Here is a 24,485-nt window from a genome sequence, read left to right on the forward strand (position 1 = left end):
TGAGATCATTTTACGCCGCTTTAAGCAATATTCCAGCAATATCACGGCGGGGGACACCACAAAAAGGCTTCACACATTGTACCCATGTGGGGAATCGAACCTGGGTCTTCGGCTTGAAGAGCGAAGGCTTTAACACCTAGGCTACCCTACCGTCCCTCTTTGCGTTTCTAATAACCTCACGATAGCGGTTATAGTAGATTTAAAACGAACTCGCAAAACATTATGTAGAGCGCATTGGGCCGGTCTATCTGAGAATTCCCATGCTTGTTTACAAACATGAGATACGTCCGGTCATGTGATATGCAATTTAGCCTGTAGCATTGGTGTTATACAAACTCACTGCGCGTGAGTGCAGCTATATGTGCCCGGCAACACATGATTATTTAACTACTGAGACAAAAACTGGCACGTACCGGACTGGCAAACTGGGTACACGCCGGAGAATCCGTTGGCGCACTCGCACTGGAAACCCCCATCGGTGTTCAGGCAGAGTTGATTCCCACAAGGTTGGCCAACTAAACATTCGTTGACATCTGAAACAGGACAACAGTTATATCAGGGACTTTAAACTTTACATGAACCTACAACGTATTACACACACACATGACCAAATAGCCACACCTTGCTACCGAACAGTTTCCGGGTCTCGTGAGGGAATTCGAACCCAAGACTTTCTGAGATTGGGCACATTGTCAACATGACCAAAGAGTTTAGTCCGAGAGCAAGCTGCCAACAGAATGATATCAACTATGGGGACACGCCATACACGAGCACGCGCGCATACACATACACACACACTCACTCACTCACTCACCAAAAAACGAAACAGTACCTCCGTACAATTTAACTCAACATCGCACAACAAATGATCTGTGCATAAAAGTGGTCCATCGATTCCAAATTATTCTCAATCGTATTCCCTAATACAAGATAAACTTGAATGGTATCTGAACTTATTATATGCATACAACAAGTTGTTTTGTTCCGATGTAAATTATCAAACACGTAATTGTGAAGTTTGAACTTCAATTGTCCGTGTTGATATTCACTTTGTTTGTTTGTTTGTTTAACGCTGAACTGAGCAATATTACAGCTATATGAGTGAGTGAGTTTAGCTTTACGCCGCTTTTAGCAATATTCCAGCAATATGAGTGAGTGAGTTTAGTTTTACGCTGCTTTTAGCAATATTCCAGCAATATGAGTGAGTGAGTTTAGTTTTACGCCGCTTTTAGCAATATTCCAGCTATATGAGTGAGTGAGTTTAGCTTTACGCCGCTTTTAGCAATATTCCAGCAATATGAGTGAGTTTAGTTTTACGCCGCTTTTAGCAATATTCCAGCAATATGACATCACGGCGTGGGGCACCAGAAATGGGCTTCACCCATTGTGCTTATGTGGGGAATCGAACCCGGTTCTTTGGCGTGACGAGCGAACGCTTTAACTACTAGGCTACCTCACCGCCCCCAGATGAAAGGGGTATTCCGAACTCAGTGTACTGGTGCCATGGAGTTCGGCATAACCGTAGTGTACTCACACATTAATGACGATAAATATCAGCTTGTTACAGAATATAGCTCACCTTGAGTTGCAAACGTTGAGAATTCTGTGAAATGGGATGTCTTTATTGCGATAAAGTCCTGTCCTGCACATTCTGGGGGCAGCGTCCTCATGAGCGTCACTCCCCTAGTTTGCCACTGGTTTGTGGTATGATCATAGTACATGGGGATGTTCTCATATCCTGGAACAGCCTTCGTCTTCGGTAGGCAGATGACTGCCTCTTCAGATAGGCTTGATATTACCTGCTCCACACCTGAAACGATAACAGTAATGTTTCAAATAACATAGTGTTCGTAAAGGTGAGGTGAGGTGAAATTGGGTTTAACGTCGTGCTTGAGAATATTTCACTTATATCACGACGTGCATGCGTGTGTATGTGTATGTGTGGCTGCTTGTACTAGCCCAGACTTAAGCTGGTTTTATAGTGCTAGCTCACTGAGATACAATGCTGCAGTTAAGCATGAATACCCAACTCAGACACATTACACTGACACCGAGCCGACCAGTCCTTGTTGTACCCATTAATGCCGAGCGCCAGGCAGGGACCAACAAGTACCATATTTAACGTCTTTTGGTATGACGCGGTCGAGGATCGAACCCGCGACCTTCCGCTCTCCGGGCGGACGCTCTAACCACTACACCACGGAGGCGGTCTGTTCGTAAAGGTATTTTGTTGTTTAACGCCGCACTTAGCAGTATTCAACTACTGACTGACTGAGTTTGGTTTTTACGCCGCTTTTAGCAATATTCCAGCAACATCACGGCGGGGGACACCAGAAATGGGCTTCACACATTGTGCCCATGTGGGGATTCGAACCCGGGTCATCGGCGTGACGAGCGAACGCTTTAACCATTAGGCTACCCCACCGCCCCCAGTATATGGACGCGGTCCGACATAATCAGGTCTGGACTAGACAATCCAGTATTCAACAACATAAGCATCGATCTATGCAGTTGGGATACGATGACACGTATCAAACAAGTCAGCGAGCCTGACATAAATATCGATGTTGGACAGAACAAGCATGCAGTAACCAAAAAAGCAGGTGACAGGTGACAAACTAGGCATATATATTTACACCATCTTAATTTGCAGTGGTCAGTGATTAACATCAGCAATTTGCATACGTATACATTACTCTGCTAAAAACACCTACCCATATTTCAGTGAGTTCTCTTTCAACACTACACACATATGTGTACACATCAGTTAGAACACTGACACAGATGCACACTTGTCAAAATACACGTTGATTTAACACTGACAGACATGCACATTTGTCAACATACACGTTGATTCAACACTGACACAGATGGACATTTGTCAACATACACGTTGATTCAACACTGATACAGCTACACATTTGTCAACATACACGTTGATTCAACACTGATACAGCTGCACATTTGTCAATATACACGTTGATTCAACACTGACAGATGCACATTTGTCAACATACACGTTGATTCAACACTGACACAGCTGCACATTTGTCAACATACACGTTGATTCAACACGTTGACACAAATGCACATTTGTCAACATACACGTTGATTCAACACTGACACAGATGCACATTTGTCAACATACACGTTGATTCAACACTGACAGAGATGGACATTTCTCAACATACACGTTGATTCAACACTGATACAGATGCACATTTGTCAACATGCACGTTGATTCAACACTGATACAGATGCACATTTGTCAACATACACGTTGATTCAACACTGACACAGATGCACATTTGTCAACATACACGTTGATTCAACACTGATACAGCTGCACATTTGTCAATATACACGTTGATTCAACACTGACACAGATGCACATTTGTCAACATACACGTTGATTCAACACTGACACAGCTGCACATTTGTCAACATACACGTTGATTCAACACTGACACAGATGCACATTTGTCAACATACACGTTGATTCAACACTGACACAGCTGCACATTTGTCAACATACACGTTGATTCAACACGTTGACACAAATGCACATTTGTCAACATACACGTTGATTCAACACTGACAGATGCACATTTGTCAACATACACGTTGATTCAACACTGACACAGCTGCACATTTGTCAACATACACGTTGATTCAACACGTTGACACAAATGCACATTTGTCAACATACACGTTGATTCAACACTGACACAGATGCACATTTGTCAACATACACGTTGATTCAACACTGACAGAGATGCACATTTGTCAACATACACGTTGATTCAACACTGATACAGATGCACATTTGTCAACATGCACGTTGATTCAACACTGATACAGATGCACATTTGTCAACATGCACGTTGATTCAACACTGATACAGATGGACATTTGTCAACATACACGTTGATTCAACACTGATACAGCTGCACATTTGTCAATATACACGTTGATTCAACACTGACACAGATGCACATTTGTCAACATACACGTTGATTCAACACTGACACAGCTGCACATTTGTCAATATACACGTTGATTCAACACTGACAGATGCACATTTGTCAACATACACGTTGATTCAACACTGACACAGCTGCACATTTGTCAACATACACGTTGATTCAACACGTTGACACAAATGCACATTTGTCAACATACACGTTGATTCAACACTGACACAGATGCACATTTGTCAACATACACGTTGATTCAACACTGACACAGATGGACATTTCTCAACATACACGTTGATTCAACACTGATACAGATGCACATTTGTCAACATGCACGTTGATTCAACACTGATACAGATGCACATTTGTCAACATGCACGTTGATTCAACACTGACACAGATGGACATTTGTCAACATACACGTTGATTCAACACTGATACAGCTGCACATTTGTCAATATACACGTTGATTCAACACTGACACAGCTGCACATTTGTCAACATACATGTTGATTCAACACGTTGACACAAATGCACATTTGTCAACATACACGTTGATTTAACACTGACACAGATGCACATTTGTCAACATACACGTTGATTCAACACTGACACAGATGCACATTTGTCAACATACACGTTGATTCAACACTGACACAGATGGACATTTGTCAACATACACGTTGATTCAACACTGATACAGATGCACATTTGTCAACATGCACGTTGATTCAACACTGATACAGCTGCACATTTGTCAACATACACGTTGATTCAACACTGACACAGATGCACATTTGTCAACATACACGTTGATTCAACACTGACACAGATGCACATTTGTCAACATACACGTTGATTCAACACTGATACAGCTGCACATTTGTCAACATACACGTTGATTCAACACTGACACAGATGCACATTGTCAACATACACGTTGATTCAACACTGACACAGATGCACATCTGTCAACATACACGTTGATTCAACACTGACACAGATACACACACACGCTTGTCAACATACACGTTGATTCAACACGGATACAGATGCACATTTGTCAACATGCACGTTGATTCAACACTGACACAGATGCATATTTATCAACATACACGTTGATTCAACACGTTGACACAAATGCACATTTGTCAACATACACGTGGATTCAACACTGACACAGATGCACATTTGTCAACATACACGTTGATTCAACACTGACACAGATGCACACTTGTCAACATACACGATGATTCAACACTGATACAGATGCACATTTGTCAACATGCACGTTGATTCAACACGGATACAGATGCACACTTGTCAACATACCAGAGATGCTGTCGTACACGGACACTGAAAAGATGCCACTCGTCCTTATGTCCTCCATATGACCAGAGGAAAGAGTGTTCACTCCGTCAGCATAGGTGACCAACTTTAGCGTTACGCTATCCGAAAACCTGTCCAAGGGAAACAAAACATGACCAATGAAACGTGTTTGTGGGGAGTGATGTATATATAAACGAAGTTGGTAAAATTGTTGAAAGGGTATGAGGTAGAATGGTGATTAAACCGTTTGCTTGTCACACCGAAGACCTGGGATTGATTCCTGAAATGAGTACAATATGGAAAGCATAATTCTGGTGCCCCCACTGAACTGTGGTCACTCCCCCACAAGTCCCCGTGTCTTTGCGAGGATTAATGATTAAAAAAATATTGTTTTTGAGATGACCCCCGGCTCGAAATGCTTCACAGTACAATACATCATGACAAGGCCGGACACTTCGGTGTACCCCACCCGACTACTTTGCCGATCGCCACGCTACCATCGCAAGCAATCAATTGAAACATAATCGTGGATGATTGGCCTATCGAGCAGCGCTCATGACACCTACCAATTCTTTATTGTTATTTCTGCAAGTTGATTGAACCCCGATTTTGACTCTCAACTAAACGATCTTGACACAAATAGCTGGCGATATATCGGCACAAAACGGGGGTGTGGTCGAAGCAACCCCTCTGGTTGGTCAACGCTGCTAAATCTGCACAAATTCTCGGGAATATTTACTTCATCGACTGCTTGACTTGGAAGAAATGTAAGATTTTTTTCCAGCAATGGCTTGTTAAAAGAAAGCATCATTTGTAAATGTCTCCTTAACAAACATCAACCAAGCAGAGGGCTTTCTTCGACCACACCCCCGTTTTGTGCGGGATATATGCTAGAGGCCCACTTACATAGGAATATGAATCAAAATACACGTGGGCGATGGGGCGGTCTAGTGGTTAAAGATCCGGGTTCCCGAAGATTCGGGTTCGATTCCCCACATTGGTACAATGTGTTGAAGCCCATTTCTAGCGAACCTCAGCAGTGATATTGCTGGAATATTGCTAAAATGTGTGTAAAACTATACTCACTCACTCACTCAAAAGACGCTAAAGACATACAACATACGTCTTAAGAAACACAGTTTTATGTAAGAATCAAACAGAATACGAAGGTTGGTTGGGTTGTTGTGTAATGCTGGACTCAAAAAATCCAGCCAGGACCAGACAATCCAGTGAATGATGACCCAGCTTAATGAGCATAGATCTACGCAATTGGGATACGATGACATGTGTCAACCAAGTCAGCGAGCCTGACTACCCGATCCTGTTAGACGGCTCTTTCGACAAGGATGGGTTACGGAAGATCAATTCTAACCCGGGTCTTCAGGGCTCTCATCTTTCCACTATATTACCATATATTTGTTTATACGAAAACACAAGGCCATTCAATCACCCAAAACATTCACATTATCATTTCTTCTCTCCAATAAGCCATCCACCCTGAAGACTACTCCCAAATGATATATGAATGGTTTCCCGGCAAAACAACTTTAGTCACACTTTGGTCGTTTTGCATAAAAACATTACAACGAAGCATTTTTCTTCCTCTATTTACTGATATTCAGTCCTGTTGGGATGTATTGACTGATATTCAGTCCTGTTGGGATGTATTTACTGATATTCAGTCCTGTTGGGATGTATTGACTGATATTCAGTCCTGTTGGGACGGTTTTGAGCATTTGCGGACTTATAGCCTCTCGAAATGTGTCATTTTGTCTGCAAGTCCGTCATTTTGTCTGCAAGTCCGTCATTTTGTCTGCAAGTCCGTCATTTTACTTGGAAGTGTTTTGTCGCCAAATGACATCAAACTTGGAGGCTTGGCAGTGTTAGGCGGAACATGTCATACACTTTGCATTCTTGGGATTTTAAGGAGAGTATTTATAATGAATCAATCAAAAATAGACTATCAAAGAATGCTTTAAAATCCGTAAATAAACCCTTTATATGTGTTGTTGTTTGTTTTAAAAAGTCTACTATAGTTGTTCCTCCTGACTAAGGCTGTTACTCCCTGAATATATAATTAAATCCTATAGGCTGTAATAACAACAGGACCGAGGGTACCTGGTAGCGAAGGCCTGGCCAGGCATCAGCTTCACGTCATTAGTTCCGTCCTGTCCGGAGATGACGCTCACACCCGCAGGAACCTTTGTTGTCTTCACGTCTCTGTCCGGAAATGTGTTGACAACTTCATCGCCAAGGTTCAGGCCGCTGATCATCCCCATCTCTAAACCCTGCCCCAGAGCACGGATCGCGGTTTCAGTTACAACACCGTCAGCCTTAGCCGCATTCATCAATGCAGCCATCTTCTGCGGTGATCGACTCGGCAAGGATTCATCTTCAGAAATGAAAATCTGAGCAAGGCCCTCCATATATTCGACAAACCTTTGCTTGTCTCCATTTGTAAGGTCTGAGTACTTTAAAGCTTCAAGCGATGTCATCACTTTTCGTACACTTGCGACGTCTACGCCTTCATCTTTAGTGCTCATGATGTTGCCCGCAGCGTCCAGGATGACCTGTCTTAGGTCAGCATCAGTACTCCTCTTTCTGCGGACCAGTATTTCATTTGATGCGAATGCCGTTAAAACTGTTGCAGCCACTGCAGCGGCGTTTTCTTGCGATCCTGGAACAAAAACATTCCAAGTTTCATTCAAAACAGACTTTGTGATTTTATGCAGCTATCAACAATATTCCAGCAATCGAACCGGGGTCTTCGGCCTGACGAGTAAACGCGTTATCCACTTGACCATCCCGCCACCCCTACAATATATTAGACTTGGAGATATTTATCTCCACCGACATGTAGTTCTGTTTGCTGCGTTATTTAACGCTGTGGTCCTAGTGGTGATGGTATGGTCATCGATCCAGCCTGTCAACTTGGATGTGATCTATGGAGCATTTAAGCGCTCTTTTACCAGACCAGCAGACCTCAGCCGGAATATAGAAGGTAGGACCATATGAACACAGTGTTCATAAGCTTAGAGTGAGTGAGTGAGTTTGGTTTTACGCAGCACTCAGCAATATTCCAGCTATATGGCGGCGGTCTGTAATTAATCGAGTCTGGACCAGACAATCCAGTGATCAACAGCATGAGCATCGATCTACGCAATTGGGAACCGATGACATGTGTCAACCAAGTCAGCGAGCCTGACCACCCGATCCCGTTAGTCGCCTTTTACGACAAGCATAGTCGCCTTTTATGACAAGAATGGGTTGCTGAAGACCTATTCTACCCCGGATCTTCACGGGTCTCATAAGCTTAGAATATATAATAATGTGTGAATGATTATGTGTGTGTGTCAGTGTACGCTTGAGCGTGCGTGTGTGCGGCGTCACGGCGGAGAACACAAGAAATGGGCCTCATACAGTATAACCATTGGGCAATCGAACCCGGGTCTTCAGCGTGACGAGCGGACGCTTTACCCATTAGACTACGTCACCGCCCAATTTACAGTGGCACCTCCTCAGCCAAGCATCAGTCTACACATCACTTCACCGGATAATCCTGGCGGAGCAATGCTCCACATCGACGATTTGTTAATCCGGTGATTTTGTAAAAGAAAACTAGGAAATAGAAATGTGTGTGCTGGCTCACCGGCCTTCAGTTGATCTTCCACCGCCTCCTCCAGTGTCGCCTTGGCTGCTGCCTTGCCTGCCTCACCCACAGGCTGAACCGCCACGGTCTTGCGGAACAGCTCCCACTCCTTCGACTCTACACCACGTACCTTGAAGGGAAGACAGATTATTTAACACCTTACACCACGCAATCGAGCACCTGTCTTATCTGAAGTTTCAAACCTCTCATAAAATCAAATCTTGTTCTTTGAATTACAGACTGGATAGACGTGAAAGTGGATGTGACTGACATGATGTTTATTCTTGATGATTTCTTGTCATAATAAATTTCGACTGAATATAACACAGATTAGCTTCACGTAACATGTACATTACCTTGACTACAAAGATGATTCCATCTGGAACGGATGCTTCAGGGCCATGAAGTTCGATTCTCTTGCCATTGTCGATGAACTTCAGGTCATTGGCACCAGGTCCGGTCTTGTAGAAGTACTGGTATGTGAGGGCCTCAGTACTCTCACAGTTCTTAGTATCAAGGAATATCTGCGTCAAAGTATAAGGTATTGTTGAACAACTGCTAAGATTCCAAAACAGTTAGACATTTGTTGACAGTTGATACCCAATACCTTGTATACTGTAGACAAATCGCAACTTAGCCTCTGTGTATCTGGTACTGGCGGGGCGGTGAGGTAGCCAAGTAGATAAAGCGTTCGATCGTTACGCCGAACACCCGGGTTTGATTCCCCACATGGGTACAATGTGTGAAATCCATTCCTTGTGTACGTCGCCGTAATATTGATGGAGTATTGCTAAAAGTGGCGTAAAACTCAACTCACTCAATTCACTGATGCTCATTATGATGTCAATCACTGGATAGTCCTGCCCAGAATATAGATACATAGATAGGTAGATAGATAGATAGATACATAGATACATAGATAGATAGATCGCCTTCATAGAGCTGAAACATGGTTGAGTGTATTGTAAACAAATACAATCAAACACAATAAGATTGGCGTTGGGAGCTTACCTTGTCGTACGCCGTGTAATCGGCAGCTACAAGCTCGCAGTTCTTAATCCCAGGACTGACGGTGAAGTCGATAGCTGAACTACTCTCCTGTTTGTCAGGGTAGATGGCGCTGGCGATAATTCTGTACTTGGACCCTGGGTTCAGCTTCCCTGAACAGCAACAAATGTCATCACTACCCGGAAATGACCGGCGCCTCTGTGGTGGAGTGGTTAGAGCGTCCGTCCGGAAAGCGGAAGGTCGCGGGTTCGCTCCCCGGCGGCGTCATACCAAAAGACGTTAATATATGGCCTCAGACCACAGTTACACTTTTACCATGACCCGGAAGGAAAATAGGAGAATATAGTGCCTTGTTTAAATGGGCTGTTCTGTGTGTGCTAATTTTTTCAGGGTGACTTGTGACAGCTTATATGAAAGGTAAGACATTGTACTTTATTGCAAAGTTTTTTTGGTCCACAATCTACACATGGTATTGACACAAGCCTTCCTTGATTTGACCCCAAGTTCAAGGCTGTCTGGTGTGTTTCGGCTCGTGAATACAGCAAAATTGACATGGTCGATTCAGGCCCATATTTTGCCGGTTAAGTGACAAGTGGCAGGTTCGTCAGCATGCAACAGGAGAACAGCCTACGACCGATATTAATTATGGTGCATTGGCATGTCACTGTAGATAGCAAAGAAGGAAAATAATTGTGGTCTGAGGCCATATGGTACTTGTTGGTCCCTGCCTGGCGCTCGGTATTAATGGGTACAACAAGGACTGGTCGGCTCGGTGTCAGTGTAATGTGTCTGAGTTGGGTATTCATGCTTAACTGCAGCATTGTATCTCAGTGAGCTAGCACTGGGCTTGTACAAGCAGCCACGTCTACACAACCATGCACGTCGTCATATGAACGAAACATTCTTAAGTACGACGTTAAACACCATTTCACCTCACCTCACCGGAAATGACCAACTTACGTTATACAACAGTAGCGCCAAATTTACCTGCTTGAGTTGTCACACAAATAATGAGTAGCATCAGGGCAGCATGTGTTATATATTTTATCAGTTACTGCATAACTTGAACCATCCGCTTTAGAACATTCATGCTACACGTGAAGATCCGGCTTAGAATTGGTCTTCAGCGACCAATGCTTGTAAGAGGCGACTCGCGAGGTCGGATGGTCAAACTAGTTGGCACGTGTCATCGTATTCTACTTACGTAGATAGATGCTCATGATATTGATCTCTGGATTGTCTAGTCCAGACTCGATTATTTACAAACCGCCGTCACATATAGCCGGAATATTGCTGAATGCGGCGTAAAACCACCAAAAGAAAATATACCTTTACCACCCCCATCTCTGTCACCATCAAACTCCAACAAATGTCTTTTCGTGCATGGAGATAAGCATCTTCTAGAGGCATTAAATTACATTTGTGACGTGATTCCATTGTGCACCAGTTTCACATATAGCCGGAATATTGCTGAATGCGGCGTAAAACCACCAAAAGAAAATATACCTTTACCACCCCCATCTCTGTCACCATCAAACTCCAACAAATGTCTTTTCGTGCATGGAGATAAGCATCTTCTAGAGGCATTAAATTACATTTGTGACGTGATTCCATTGTGCACCAGTTTCACATATAGCCGGAATATTGCTGAATGCGGTGTAAAACCACCAAAAGAAAATATACCTTTACCACCCCCATCTCTGTCACCATCAAACTCCAACAAATGTCTTTTCGTGCATGGAGATAAGCATCTTCTAGAGGCATTAAATTACATTTGTGACGTGATTCCATTGTGTACCAGTTTCAAATGTAAGACTTTGATAGTGCGTTTTATTTGCATTACGTTAGGCTTTTACAATTATCAATACTTTGAATGTAATTATTCAAAATTTTCAGGATTTTCAAGATTTTTCAGGAACGGAGAGTTACTCGGACATTACCCGCTACAGAGTGTCCAGTCACCTACACCTACGTCACTCTTCCATCTTTAATATTGGCCAGTGAACACTCTCCATTCGAGGATTAGGTCAGAGCAGGATCCGAAGATTCCTTCATGCGTCGTGGCAGCCTAACATGCTCACGCACGGTAAAGGCGGAATATGAAAATGTAATTCGATATATACTGCGCTGGATTGAAGAGGATGGACATCCAAAACTACCTTCAGTATCTCTTGCGACACTTGTTACAAGACCGGATCTTGCTTCCTGATGCACACGCATAAGTAACACATGATAGTATCTCGTAAAGGAATTCCCTGTATGCAGACTTACAGATGATTTATCGATACGTATACCATTTATAGTTATCTGAGAGCAGTGCAAGAAGCAGAAATAGTTACTGCTTCACTCAAATAGTAAATGCAAGCAAATGTCAGTGTTTAAAATATCGCTTTGATATTTCTATTACAAAATGTCTACCTTTCTTTATCAGCAAACTGCTTCGGACTAACTTCATGTTTTCTGATAAACTAACATCTGCCGTCTCATTATTCAGCTCGATAAAGTCGAAACCTGAAACAAATTAAAATGTGTAATATTTTAATACTTTGTTCTCACACATTTGCCTGTTTCTGGCTAGCAATTTTCGAAATGTTCGTAGCCCTAAAAACATCTTAAGCCCATTCTTAACATTTGGCTACGATCAAAATTAAGAATTCTTAGGGTTACGAACGTTTCGAGAAAAAGGGCCAAGGTCCCTTGAACCCCCAGCGGACACGCAGGATAAAGTAACACTTTGTTAAGATGCATTGTGCGATGAAACTTCCAATGTAAATATCGGAAGGGAATCAAACAGGTTTTTGTTGTCACTAACAAACGCTTTCACCATTGAGCTTTCGATCCTAACTGTTAATCTGATAGTGGCATGTATTGCAGAAGAGACGTGATCCACCCAAATCACACGATACCACGTCCCTTGCCCCTTCTTTCTCATCAGATTACGTGAGTTGAATTCTGTATGTTTTAGAAATATTCCAGGAAAGGGAGACGCAAAAAATGCTTCATACATTGCACCTATCAGCAGAATAGAACCTGTCTTTGGTCTGACGCCTTTACCACCATGCTACCCTAGCGTTCACTGTGTTCAATAGTGTTGTAAAGTACTGTCGGAAATAGAAAACAACAACTGTTTTTAGGCTGTTACTCTGTGTCCCTAAAATTTACACAACTGCAAATAGCATATGTCGAAATAACCCACATCGGCCTAACTGGGCATTCAGTGGGATGCGTAATAGGATATCCAGAAAAGCATGTTTACTCGTAAAATGGAGCAAAACTTAGACAAAATACGAACAGCTGCTGAAAACAATAGATCAGACTATAGATGGCAATTAGGTCGCTCAGCCAGGTATGACGACGGACCGTCGACTCACCTAGCATGAAATGCATGTGCTGCCTACAGGCACAAGGGGTCATCTCAAAGATATTTTATGCTCTTTTGTGTGTGTTAAACATGTCTCATGTATTGATTAACATCTTACGTGTCTTTCTTTCATAAAGTTTATGTTGAGATATGTAAAAGAGTATGATACCCATAGAAAAGCTTAAATCATCCATCGTATTAAATGTCTCAAAATATATAGGTGTCATAACCACCCGATGATCGACAGGACTGGATATTATTTGAAAATTGTTATGACATGCCGTTTGCTTCACCAGTTTAATTCCCCGAAAGGATTATCTTATCTCAGCTGATATCTCTTCCCCCAGCCCAATCCCAACCACCGTCTGTGACACCCGTCCTGACACACCGTTTGAGATGACCCCTCCTACCTGTTTCTTTTTATAGTGATAGTGAGACTCCATGGTAGCTACATCCCTAATAGTTTCAGTGTTAAAGTTATTATTTTTACGTCAGCTATTTTTTATAATGAACCTAAGTTTAATTTTGGAATGGGCATTTGAAAAGTGTCCTTTGTAATACAATCACATCGCACACTAATTTGCATAAAGTCATGGTCTGTTCCAAATATGTCGCTTTGGACTTGTGTTATGTTACGCATTGCTCATTTCTGCACTAATCTCTCCTCAGTAAAGTCCTTTTTCTTCATTTCCTATCTCCCTACCAATGAGACTGTAGTTAGGTCGAACTTAGTTTAACAGATATTTCACACTTTCACATATTAACTACATAAATTGCAGATATAAATGCGAAAAAACAGTTTTTTTTCTATTTCCGACAGTACTTTAGTTGCATTGTTTCTATTAAGATTCAGTAAAGGGATGTTACTCATTAAGATGGGGAGACAAAACTTTTCTTTTCAACTTGGGACACGCGACAACGCCACTAAAAGTCTGTTCTTACCGTCTTCATCAGCTGCACTGAACCACTGAATGGCGACTCCAGCGGCAGGTAGTGTGCAACTTGCAACGACCAATATGGGTTCTGATGCGGAATACAAGGTTTTCTTTGTGAAAATCCTCACCTGAAATGGTCAAATGGCTCACATGTGCACTTGATACACAGACACACACACACACACACACACACACACACACACACACATATATACAATCACACCACACACACACGCACCACCACACACGCACACAGCACTCACCACATGCGAACGCATAACAGGCACCAACACACAGATAGAGACACACTCACCTAACGCACACACCACACACACACACCACACACACCAAACGCACACAACATAACACCACACACACACGAGACTCAAACAACATAACACCACACACACACCGAACGCACACAACATAACACCACACACGAGACTCACACAACATAACACCACACACACACGCACCACCACACACGCACAAAGCACTCACCACATGCGAACACATCACAGGCACCAACACACAGAGGGAGACACAAACCGAATGCACACAACATAACACAATACACACACCACACACAACATAACACCAGACACACACCACACACAACATAGCACCACACGCACAACACACACAACATAACACCATACACACACCACACACAACATAACACCAAACACCGAACGAACACAACATACCACCATACTCACACCACACACAACATAACACCATACACACACCACATACAACATAACACCACACACAACATAACACCACACAAATAACATCACACACAACATAACATAACACAACACACACCACACAACATAACACCAAACACACACAAATAACATCTCACACACCACACACAAATAACATCACGCACACCACACACAACATAACACAACACACACACCACACAACATAACACCATACACGTACCACACACAACATAACACCATACACACACCACACACAACATAACACCAAACACACCAGACACAACATAACACCACACACAAATAACATCTCACACACCACACAAAACCTAACACCACACACACCAGACACAACATAACACCACACACAAATAACATCACACACACCATACACAACATAACACCATACACACACCACACACAACATAACACCACACACACCGGACGCACACAACATAACATCATACACACACCACACACAACATAACACCATACACACACCACACGCAACATAACACCATACACACACCACACACAAAATAACACCACACACACCACGCCCACCGAACGCACACAACATGCAACCATACACAAACCAGACACACCGAACGCACAAATATCTGTGTTAGGGGCAACGCCACGTATTTGAAGGGAATATGAACATTGAACGGTACACATATATTCTCGAAGACATTTACTTCAATCTACTCCCGTGTTCTATGGAAAGTTTTGGATTTTACAGTAGGACAACGACCCAAAACATCGTTCAAAGCATTCACAGGCCTGGTTTCGGACCCAAAATAGGACATTATTAGATTGGCTAAGCTATAGCCCTGACCTAAATCCAATAGAAAATGTTTGGGGACTGATGAAGGAAAGTGTCAATAAGAAAAAGCTTATATATTGCTGAAATGAAAGAAGAGGTGGTCTGATATAGGGACAGCATGGACCACGACTTTCTAACTTCTTTGATCAGTAGTATGCCCCGCCGCATTGAAGCCTGCATTGCTGCCCATGGTGACTTGACAAAACATTAACTGTTCACCTGTCTTTGAATCTGGAGTTATGTTCTTCTAATATTCACATTTAATACGTGAGTAATGAGTGAATATATTAAAACATTACAATCTGTAAATTCTCAATAATTTCTGGTTTGTACTGTACCACAGACACCACGCGCAGACCACACACAAGACACACCACACGCACACCAGACAAAAAAGACACACACCAAAGACACCACACACACCAGACACACCAAACATACCATCAGCACACCACAAACACCAGACACAACATAACGCCAGACACACCAGACACAACATAACACCACACACACAGCATAACACCACAAACACACCACACACACAGCATAACACCACAAACACACCACACACACAGCATAACACCACAAACACACCACACACTCGCAAGACACACAAAGCACGAACACCAGACACCATACACAACCCACACCGGACGCTCCACACAGACCAGAAACACCAGACACCACACACACATACCAGACACACAAAGGGTACACCAGGCACACCCTCTATACTCATATCACAGATACACCCTCCATACTCACATCACAGATACACACTCTATACCTACATCACAGATACACCCTCTATACTCACATCACAGATACACCCTCTATACTCACATCAGAGATACATCCTCTATACTCACATCACAGATACATTCTCTATACTCACATCACAGATACACCTTCTATACCCACATCACAGATACACCATCTATACCCACATCACATATACACCCTCTATACTCACATCACAGATAAACCCTCTATACTCACATCACAGATACACCCTCCATACTCACATCACAGATACACCCTCTATACTCACATCAGAGATACACCCTCTATACTCACATCACAGATACACCCTCCATACTCACATCACAGATACACCCTCTATACTCACATCACAGATAAACCCTCTATACTCACATCACAGATATACCCTCTATACTCACATCACAGATAAACCCTCTATACTCACATCACAGATACACCCCCTATACTCACATCACAGATACACCCTCCATACCCACATCACAGATACACCCTCTATACCAACATCACAGATACACCCTCTATACTCACATCACTGATACACCCTCTATACTCACATCACAGATACACCCTCTATAATCACATCACAGATACACCCTCTTTACTCACATCACAGATACACCCTCTATACTCACATCACAGATACTCCCTCTATACTCACATCACAGATACATCCTCTATACTCACATCACAGATACACCCTCCACACTCACATCACAGATACATCCTCTATACTCACATCACAGATACACCCTCTATACTCCCGTCGTAAATAAACCTCCATACTTACATCACTGATGTCGCTCTGTACGAAATTGACTATGACAGAATCACTATCTCTTCTCTGCCCCTTTGAGGCTGTGAAGGTGAAGACGCACGGGCCGTCCGTCGCGAAATTTGCTGGCCTCAGAATGAGGGAATCACCATCCACTTGGCCTGGCATTCCACTACACAGCCTACTCGGGTCCTAGAGACGTTGAAACATATATATCACGTAATCAGTTATGTATGCAGCCTGCTTTGAATCAACCGCGATATTCTCCAGGGTATAAGTTCCGATAAATCTCCCTAGATGCATCGACGGCTCGGCCTGATAATGTTATTAACTCCTTTGCTGACTACGCCTTCTCACAGTAGCCAATCAGATAAGCCGTTACAACCGAGCTTGCCAGTGTCAAGATAGCCGCGAAGGTTTGATCGCTGTCCTACTAGGGGGAAATCATACAGACAAATTGACAGGTTTGAAACCTTCAAAACATATAAGCTAGAACTCCTTCTACCTCTTAACATTACTGTTTACCAAAACCCGAAGTGCGTTATGATATACGCCTTGTGATTGGTAGGCTCAACGTCCCAGCGTAGTCACCTGATTAGATAAAAAGCCAGCAAAGTGAGGAGATAAAATTATCGGGCAGAGTCCTCGATGTATCCAGTGTACTAGTGGAGATTTATCGAAACGTATACCCTGGAGATTATTGAGAGTTGCGTTGAATAAACAACACAAGCAATCATCATCATGGCAGCATTCTGGTTCTTAACTGAAGCTAGTCTTCCACTCAAAGATGAAATCACGTGAAATCATTGCAGCACGTTTCTACGTCTGTGTGCGCGCCTGTACTTGTTCGAACTAATGTCGGATTTTATAGCGAATGCGTTTTTTTCGGTTTTCGTTGAAATCGAGTGGGTGCTCCTAATATTGCTGTAAAGGCATTCAGACGTCAAAAGTATGTTACCTGTGAAAGTACACATGTCCATGTCCGGGTTATCTCCATTTCCTCATTATCAGGATCAACTACCCTCCCTTGAAGCTCCAGTCGCTCAGTTAACGTGCCAACTGTTCTGCTTTTGCCGCCTGTGGTTTGAGTGAGTGAGTGAGATTTACGCTGCACTTAGCAATATTCTAGCTATATGGAGGCTGTCTGTACATAATCGAGTCTGGACCAGACAATCCAGTGATCAACATCATGAGCAACGATATACACAATTGGGAACCAATGACATGTCTCAAGTCAGCAATCAAGTTAAATTATGTTAACAGTTGGTGAAAACCAAACAAAAATCCCCTCCACAGCTACACAATATTTGAGAGTCCCCTATAACTCGTGTCCCACACACGTGAGTGAGGAACACGTGAAGATCCGGGTTAGAATTGATCTTCAGTAACCCATACTTGTCGTCAGAGGCGACTAACGGGATCGGGTGGTCAAGCTCGCTGAATTGCTTGTCACATATCATCGTGTCCCAGTTGCGTAGATCACTGGATTGTCTGGTCCAGATTCGATTATTTACCGCCTCCATTCAGCTGGAATACTGCTGAATGCGGCGTTAAACAACAAACAAGAAAACACGAGAGAGCTCGGTCTAACGCCTGTTCAATAAATATTTCACAATATGAGCTTGCTTTTGGAGGAAAGCCAAAATTGGTGTCTGTTCAGATGATGAATTCCGGATTGGCACCAAAGATAAGTTTCTGGTGAAAATCACCTTTTCCTAAGCAACCAACCTTCGATTCGAGCTTCAAGATCGGACTGCTCGACGGTCAGTTTGATGACCGCTGTCGCCGATACGCTGGCGTCGTCAACAGAGTGGACCGTAACAGAGAAGATTAATTCTCCCACTGAAAACACAAAAAATGACGGCGTCAACGAGGGTCTTTTCCTATGAGAAACTTCAATTTAACTTAAATTCTGTTTCCTTTTCTATCAGTTGACGTAAGGTCATTTGGCGTATGATTTGGGGTCATGTTTTAATAATCTTTGTTGTTTGTTTGTTGTTGTTGCTTGTTTGTTGTTTTTGTTGTTCGTTTTCTTGTTTATTTTATCTTGTATTATTTTCTTTGTTTTTTATTCTTACTGTTTGTTTGTGACAGTTTATTTGGGAGGTGTGTTTGTTGTTTTTGGGGTATTTTTATTTATTTTTTGTTTGATTGTTTGCTGTGTTTGATGGGGGTTGGGTTACATTCAGAAAGAACTGTTGTGTGAACGACATTGTAATGTTCCAGCTCATTTTTAAACAACACACAATCGATGGAGACAGATGATCTATGGTAGGGTTGGAGCTCACCTGGTAGTTCAGATTTTCTGATAAGCAGGGTCCTCTTCGTAGGGTTAATCAAATTCACCCTATCACACGACCACTGGATCACCTGTTTAACTTTAGGTGAGCATGTCGAGAGCTTGATGCCAACATTCAGAACCAAACTGAAACGAAGATGAGCAACTCCAAGATGAGATTAAGTTTAATAAAGGCTCCATCAATGATGAATAAATGAGCGTGATCGACTGAGACGATCATTGACATGCATAATCATCATTGATATAAACAGCAAAATGTCTGCTGTGGTCGCAATCCCACAAGGGAGAAAGAACTAGTAGATAGATGCGATGCGCATGCTTCCTCCCTCGTGGGATTGCATCCAACTGCTTACTCTCGACGAGAGCCGCTCGTTCTAGATGACCTTACTAACTAAAGTTTCGACAAATTTGCAAGGAAATCATAGAGGCCAGATGGGATACGAACTCACAATCGCACAGTCGCGCGGCTGCACGAAGCAAGCTGTATTTTTCCCAGCAGTTTAGCTGACTGAGCCCCACGGCTCCTGTGGCATGAGGCATTGCTTTTCCTGGTCTATCCTGCGAGCGAGAGGTCAGAGTTCACAGTGATGTAAAAATAGAGCGAGCTAGCTGAGTGTTGGCTGACTGCCAGGTCACTTGCTGAGATGGCTGGCTCACTGCTATGTTATGTGTGAATGTATTAGAGTTAAGATGTACTATGGAGTATACATTAAAAAATGGATGAGGATGAAAAAAGGTACTATCCAATATTTATCTGAACAGTGGATCGATGACGTGGATGAAACATTGAATGATAGTGGGTATATTCAGAAAATATCATCCCTAGCAGGAAGAACGGCTCGTATATAGTGTGCAGGTCGCTGTACAGTTGTGTTAAAAAATGGGATTATCTGGGCAAACAAAAGTCTTGAGCGAGCGTTTGAAGCTAATTCCGAGTACGTGGTAACAAGAGGATTTACAAGTATTGTGGTGAGGGAAGAGGGCGATAAAATGCGGTTTTATGGTTAGTGTTGAACAGCCGAAAACATTCCGGAAAGGTTGTAGATTAATAACTTGGTATCCAAACACTTTGAAGGTCTTGCCTAAAACTGTGAACCCGTCTGTTTATTACGACGGTAACACCGTGTAATGAGGTATGATCATCAACTCTTCCTTAACAAATGGTCTACTCGGCCCATTTTTCAAGTGGTACTAGTACAAGTTCGGTTCGCCGTCTTTGATGTCGACAAGGTCGACGTTATACGTTTTCATGGACCATATTGGATCGGTGGCGCGTTTTCTGCTGTCTCCCTCGTATTCACCTGGCTGGTACCTAACGCTGACCCGGTCCGGTAATTTTTGTTTGTTTGTGTGCGACGTGCTGCTGCTAAAGATTCTGCGGTGACAGATTTCATTTTGATGGTTTGGACGGGTCTCTTGTCCACGAGTCTGGTGACTTCGTTGTTGATGGTAGCCACCACTCGCGGCAAGTGAACGACCCATTCCATATTTCTGTTTCCGGAATTGATTAAATCCTGTGAGTACTGGTGTGAGAATAGGCATTTGGCTAAGGTGCGATTGAATCTCTCGGCGATGGTTTGGCTGCAGTGAGCTCCCGCTACACCTCGTGTCACCTGGACTTTGTGTTTGGCCAGCAGCTGCGTCACAGCTCCCAGGTTAAGCGACTGCGTTTGTATATGCGTTCTAAGGCTTTGGGGACTTCGTTTGAATCTTTTGTTGTTAACGGTTCGGCTTCTTTGTAATGACTGGCGACATTGACAATTGTCAGCGCGTACTTGTAGGTTTTACGTCTCATTCTGTCGTGAGGCAGAAACAGGAGGTCGGCTTGATACACGCGATTCGGCTTTGAAATATCGAATTTTCTTCCCGGGATGTACCGAGACGTCGGCAGGTAAACTTGCCAGAGAACTTGTTTTTTAAGCCAAGCTTTGGCGACGTCTTCAGAAAATCTAGCAGCTTTGGCGAGTTTCGGGATGGCGCCCGAGCCTTTCCAGTATCCGCGTGGGCTGAAGTAAATTTTCTCCATGATGTATGTATTGTGTGTGTTTTAATTATTTAATATGTGGGTGTGTCCGTACGCATAAGTGGTGACTCCGTCGATGGTGATCCATCGTTTCGTGTCCATGAGAAACAGCGACTTCTTGTGGATTTTCAGTCCGTATTTCCTGTGTCCGCCGCTTCTCAAAATGTTCATTTGGTGTTTGAACATGCAGGTTTTGAAGAGGGCTTCCTTCAATCTGGCGTGCTTGATATGTTTTTTCGACATATTTTTTCACGCATTTCGCCTTTCTGATTTCGTTGTCTGCTTTCTTGATGGAATACATTTTAGGTCTAAAGCCGATGTATTCTGCGATCGCTGTGCCCACACATTCGTCCTTCATTGTCCTCGTACACGTCTTCAGTGTGAATTTCCATCAGCAGGGAATCCATGTCCGTGTACAGCACTTCACATTTGTCGCCGTACCGCTTCTTGATCTCGTTGTAATAAAAGTCGTACATCAAGTGTTTCGATAAGTCGAGGATGCTCATCCCCGTAAACGGGCCGGTTGAATTTGATGTGGCTTTTGTTCATGTGCAGCCCTGCCAAATCGTGATCGAATATTTTGCTTCGGTTGAATGCCGGGCTGGCTATCAGTTTCCTGAGTCTTTCCTCCTCATTTGATCTGACTAATATAACGTTCACGCGTTCAAATTATCCATAGGTTTTACCGAACACTAAGTTGTTCATGAGCTTGTACAGAGTCTTTTGAAAATCGATGGTGGCCAGCTTTCATAAGTCCGTGTTCATTCTGATGTAAGGCTCCATCCAAGGACTTAGATCGAATTCGAGCACCCTGTGAGTTTCATTCCCAACGACAAGTACAGCTGCAAAAGTTTGGTACAAGTTCTTCGACGTTAGCCAGCTTATGTTTTCCCAGCAATGTTTGTTGATATTCAGACATCCATTCCGGGTTCACCGTTAATCGCTCGAGAGCGAGCAGTTAGCTGTTGTGCAATTCGTGTAATTTCGTTGGATAGTCTAAGTCCACTTCGAGTCTGTAGCCTTTGTTCGAATCTGGCGCGATGCTATCAACGTCGATATCGGACGAGACCCATTCGAATCCCCCGTCGGGTAGATACTGACTCATGGCCCAGCCGTAAAGATTGTTTGCGTTGAGATAAAGAATGTGTTTGGTTGGTTTGCTCGGGTCGTGATCTTCCACGTACTTGTTGTTGGCCTTCGCGTACCGTTTGACAGCCATGGAAATCCAGCTTCGCAAGCCTTTCTCTATGAACAGCTGCATGTTGTAACTGGTGAATAGTTTCAGTTCCACACTGGTCTTTTTCAAACAATGCATCCCAAGAGAGACCGGGAAGGAAAAATGCCATTCAGGGTCTACGCCATTCTGTTTCAAGCACGTTTTTCTGAATATCTCAAACACATCGGCTAGCAGCAGCACGTCGGTTTTCAAGTACAGGTCGTGGTAGTTGCCCAAATTCTTGCAGCCCAGTCTGCCCCACACGTTGGGGGCGTGCTCTAATCGTCTGTGGTGATGGCCGAGTTGGTCAAAGTGCTGTAAAAGCGGTCGATGGGAGGTAATCGCGTCTCGTCGAACCTGGACCACCCGTCCATGTATTCATAGGGGTAGACGCCCTTCCTCAGCAGCAGAGGTCAAGTCTCGGCGTCGGTGCATCGATTGGTGATGTCGAAGTCGTCCGGGTCGTTGGCGTTCACTAGATCGTCTAGAGATGAAAGCAGGGCCTGAACGCTGTCTATAAATTTCAGACCGTCTAACGAGAAGGATAATTATGTATTTTTCCATGTTGTTGGGGATTCACGTTAGGTTACCGTCGACCTTCGCGATTGCCTGCATGATCAAGTGTAACTGCGAAGATTGTGAAACACGACGGGGATTTTGATGATTTTGGTATTGATTTTAAGCTTCAAGTTGCACGTATTGTGAGCAGCACCTATGTACTTGGTGACGTGGCAATGATCTCTCACGGAATCACTGCACAGGAGTTTGTTGCACACGTGGCAGTGAGTGCTGTTGTTGTGAGCTCGCCAGTCGTCTTGGGTTATGTGCATGGGGATGATGGTGTACAACTTTTTCCTGATGATTTTCTCTTCGTGTTTCAAACATGTGAGCAATTTTTCGGCTGCGTCGTGACCTCTGTACACCACGGGAGCGTTCGTTTTCCCGTCGCATCGAACGACCACGTACCCGAACCCGCAGGTTTCGTGTTCTTGCGTTTTGTAAGTGAAACTTCTTTCCGGGGATGGAGCGACGGTGTCATATAGGTCTTCGAAGTCGGTGTACATGACGTAGGGCACGGGCGTTTGATTTTTGTGGTTGACGAATTTTAAGATGTTGTCGTTTTCATCGGGCATGACGATTCGGACGGCCGTCTGTCCCATGCTGCGGCAATCTTCCCGGCGGAATTCCAGCAGGTCGGGTCACATGAAGCCGTGCAGGCACTGGTGAAAACGGAAACGTACAACGACGACAGAACTGAATCGGTTTAGTCATGAGGTACAATCACGGAATTGAGAATATCAGTTTTAGATATAAAACATAATCCCGTAAGTATAGGATATCTCAGCGCGACGCTGCACATACAATAATGACCGACGCTCAAGGTCCCCGAACAACCATGCGATTGAGAAATTGTGTCAACGTAGTGATCTCCAACCTCGGGGACATGCCGGATTTAATGAACCCGGAATCAACGCCAAACTGTACGGCTTGCAACTTAAAAACAAAATTTACAAAGTGCCGTCTATGGCTGGTGCATCCGGCAGCAACAACAACAGCCACCTAGGCAATTTCATCGATT

At 43.4% G+C, this 24,485-nt stretch overlaps 1 protein-coding gene across 1 annotated transcript in view; it reads right to left on the bottom strand.

The window, feature by feature from the left end:
* Positions 1-387: 387 nt before the first annotated feature.
* The window catches only part of LOC124261612, a 76,113-nt gene continuing 52,015 nt past the window's right edge, over positions 388-24,485 (bottom strand). Inside the window, exons 25-37 of the mRNA XM_046695952.1 lie at positions 19,657-19,793; positions 19,097-19,210; positions 18,327-18,445; positions 17,384-17,560; positions 14,267-14,387; positions 12,382-12,474; positions 9,967-10,115; positions 9,312-9,479; positions 8,956-9,085; positions 7,425-7,983; positions 5,310-5,437; positions 1,580-1,810; positions 388-533 (exon numbers count right to left, since the gene is read on the bottom strand). Coding sequence (XP_046551908.1) covers positions 388-533; positions 1,580-1,810; positions 5,310-5,437; positions 7,425-7,983; positions 8,956-9,085; positions 9,312-9,479; positions 9,967-10,115; positions 12,382-12,474; positions 14,267-14,387; positions 17,384-17,560; positions 18,327-18,445; positions 19,097-19,210; positions 19,657-19,793 — 2,272 coding nt within the window. The remainder of the gene's footprint in view (positions 534-1,579; positions 1,811-5,309; positions 5,438-7,424; positions 7,984-8,955; positions 9,086-9,311; positions 9,480-9,966; positions 10,116-12,381; positions 12,475-14,266; positions 14,388-17,383; positions 17,561-18,326; positions 18,446-19,096; positions 19,211-19,656; positions 19,794-24,485) is intronic.

This window comes from Haliotis rubra, unplaced genomic scaffold (genome assembly GCF_003918875.1).
Source record: "Haliotis rubra isolate DU_JTF1 unplaced genomic scaffold, ASM391887v1 Scf800, whole genome shotgun sequence".
Lineage (NCBI taxonomy): Eukaryota > Metazoa > Mollusca > Gastropoda > Lepetellida > Haliotidae > Haliotis > Haliotis rubra.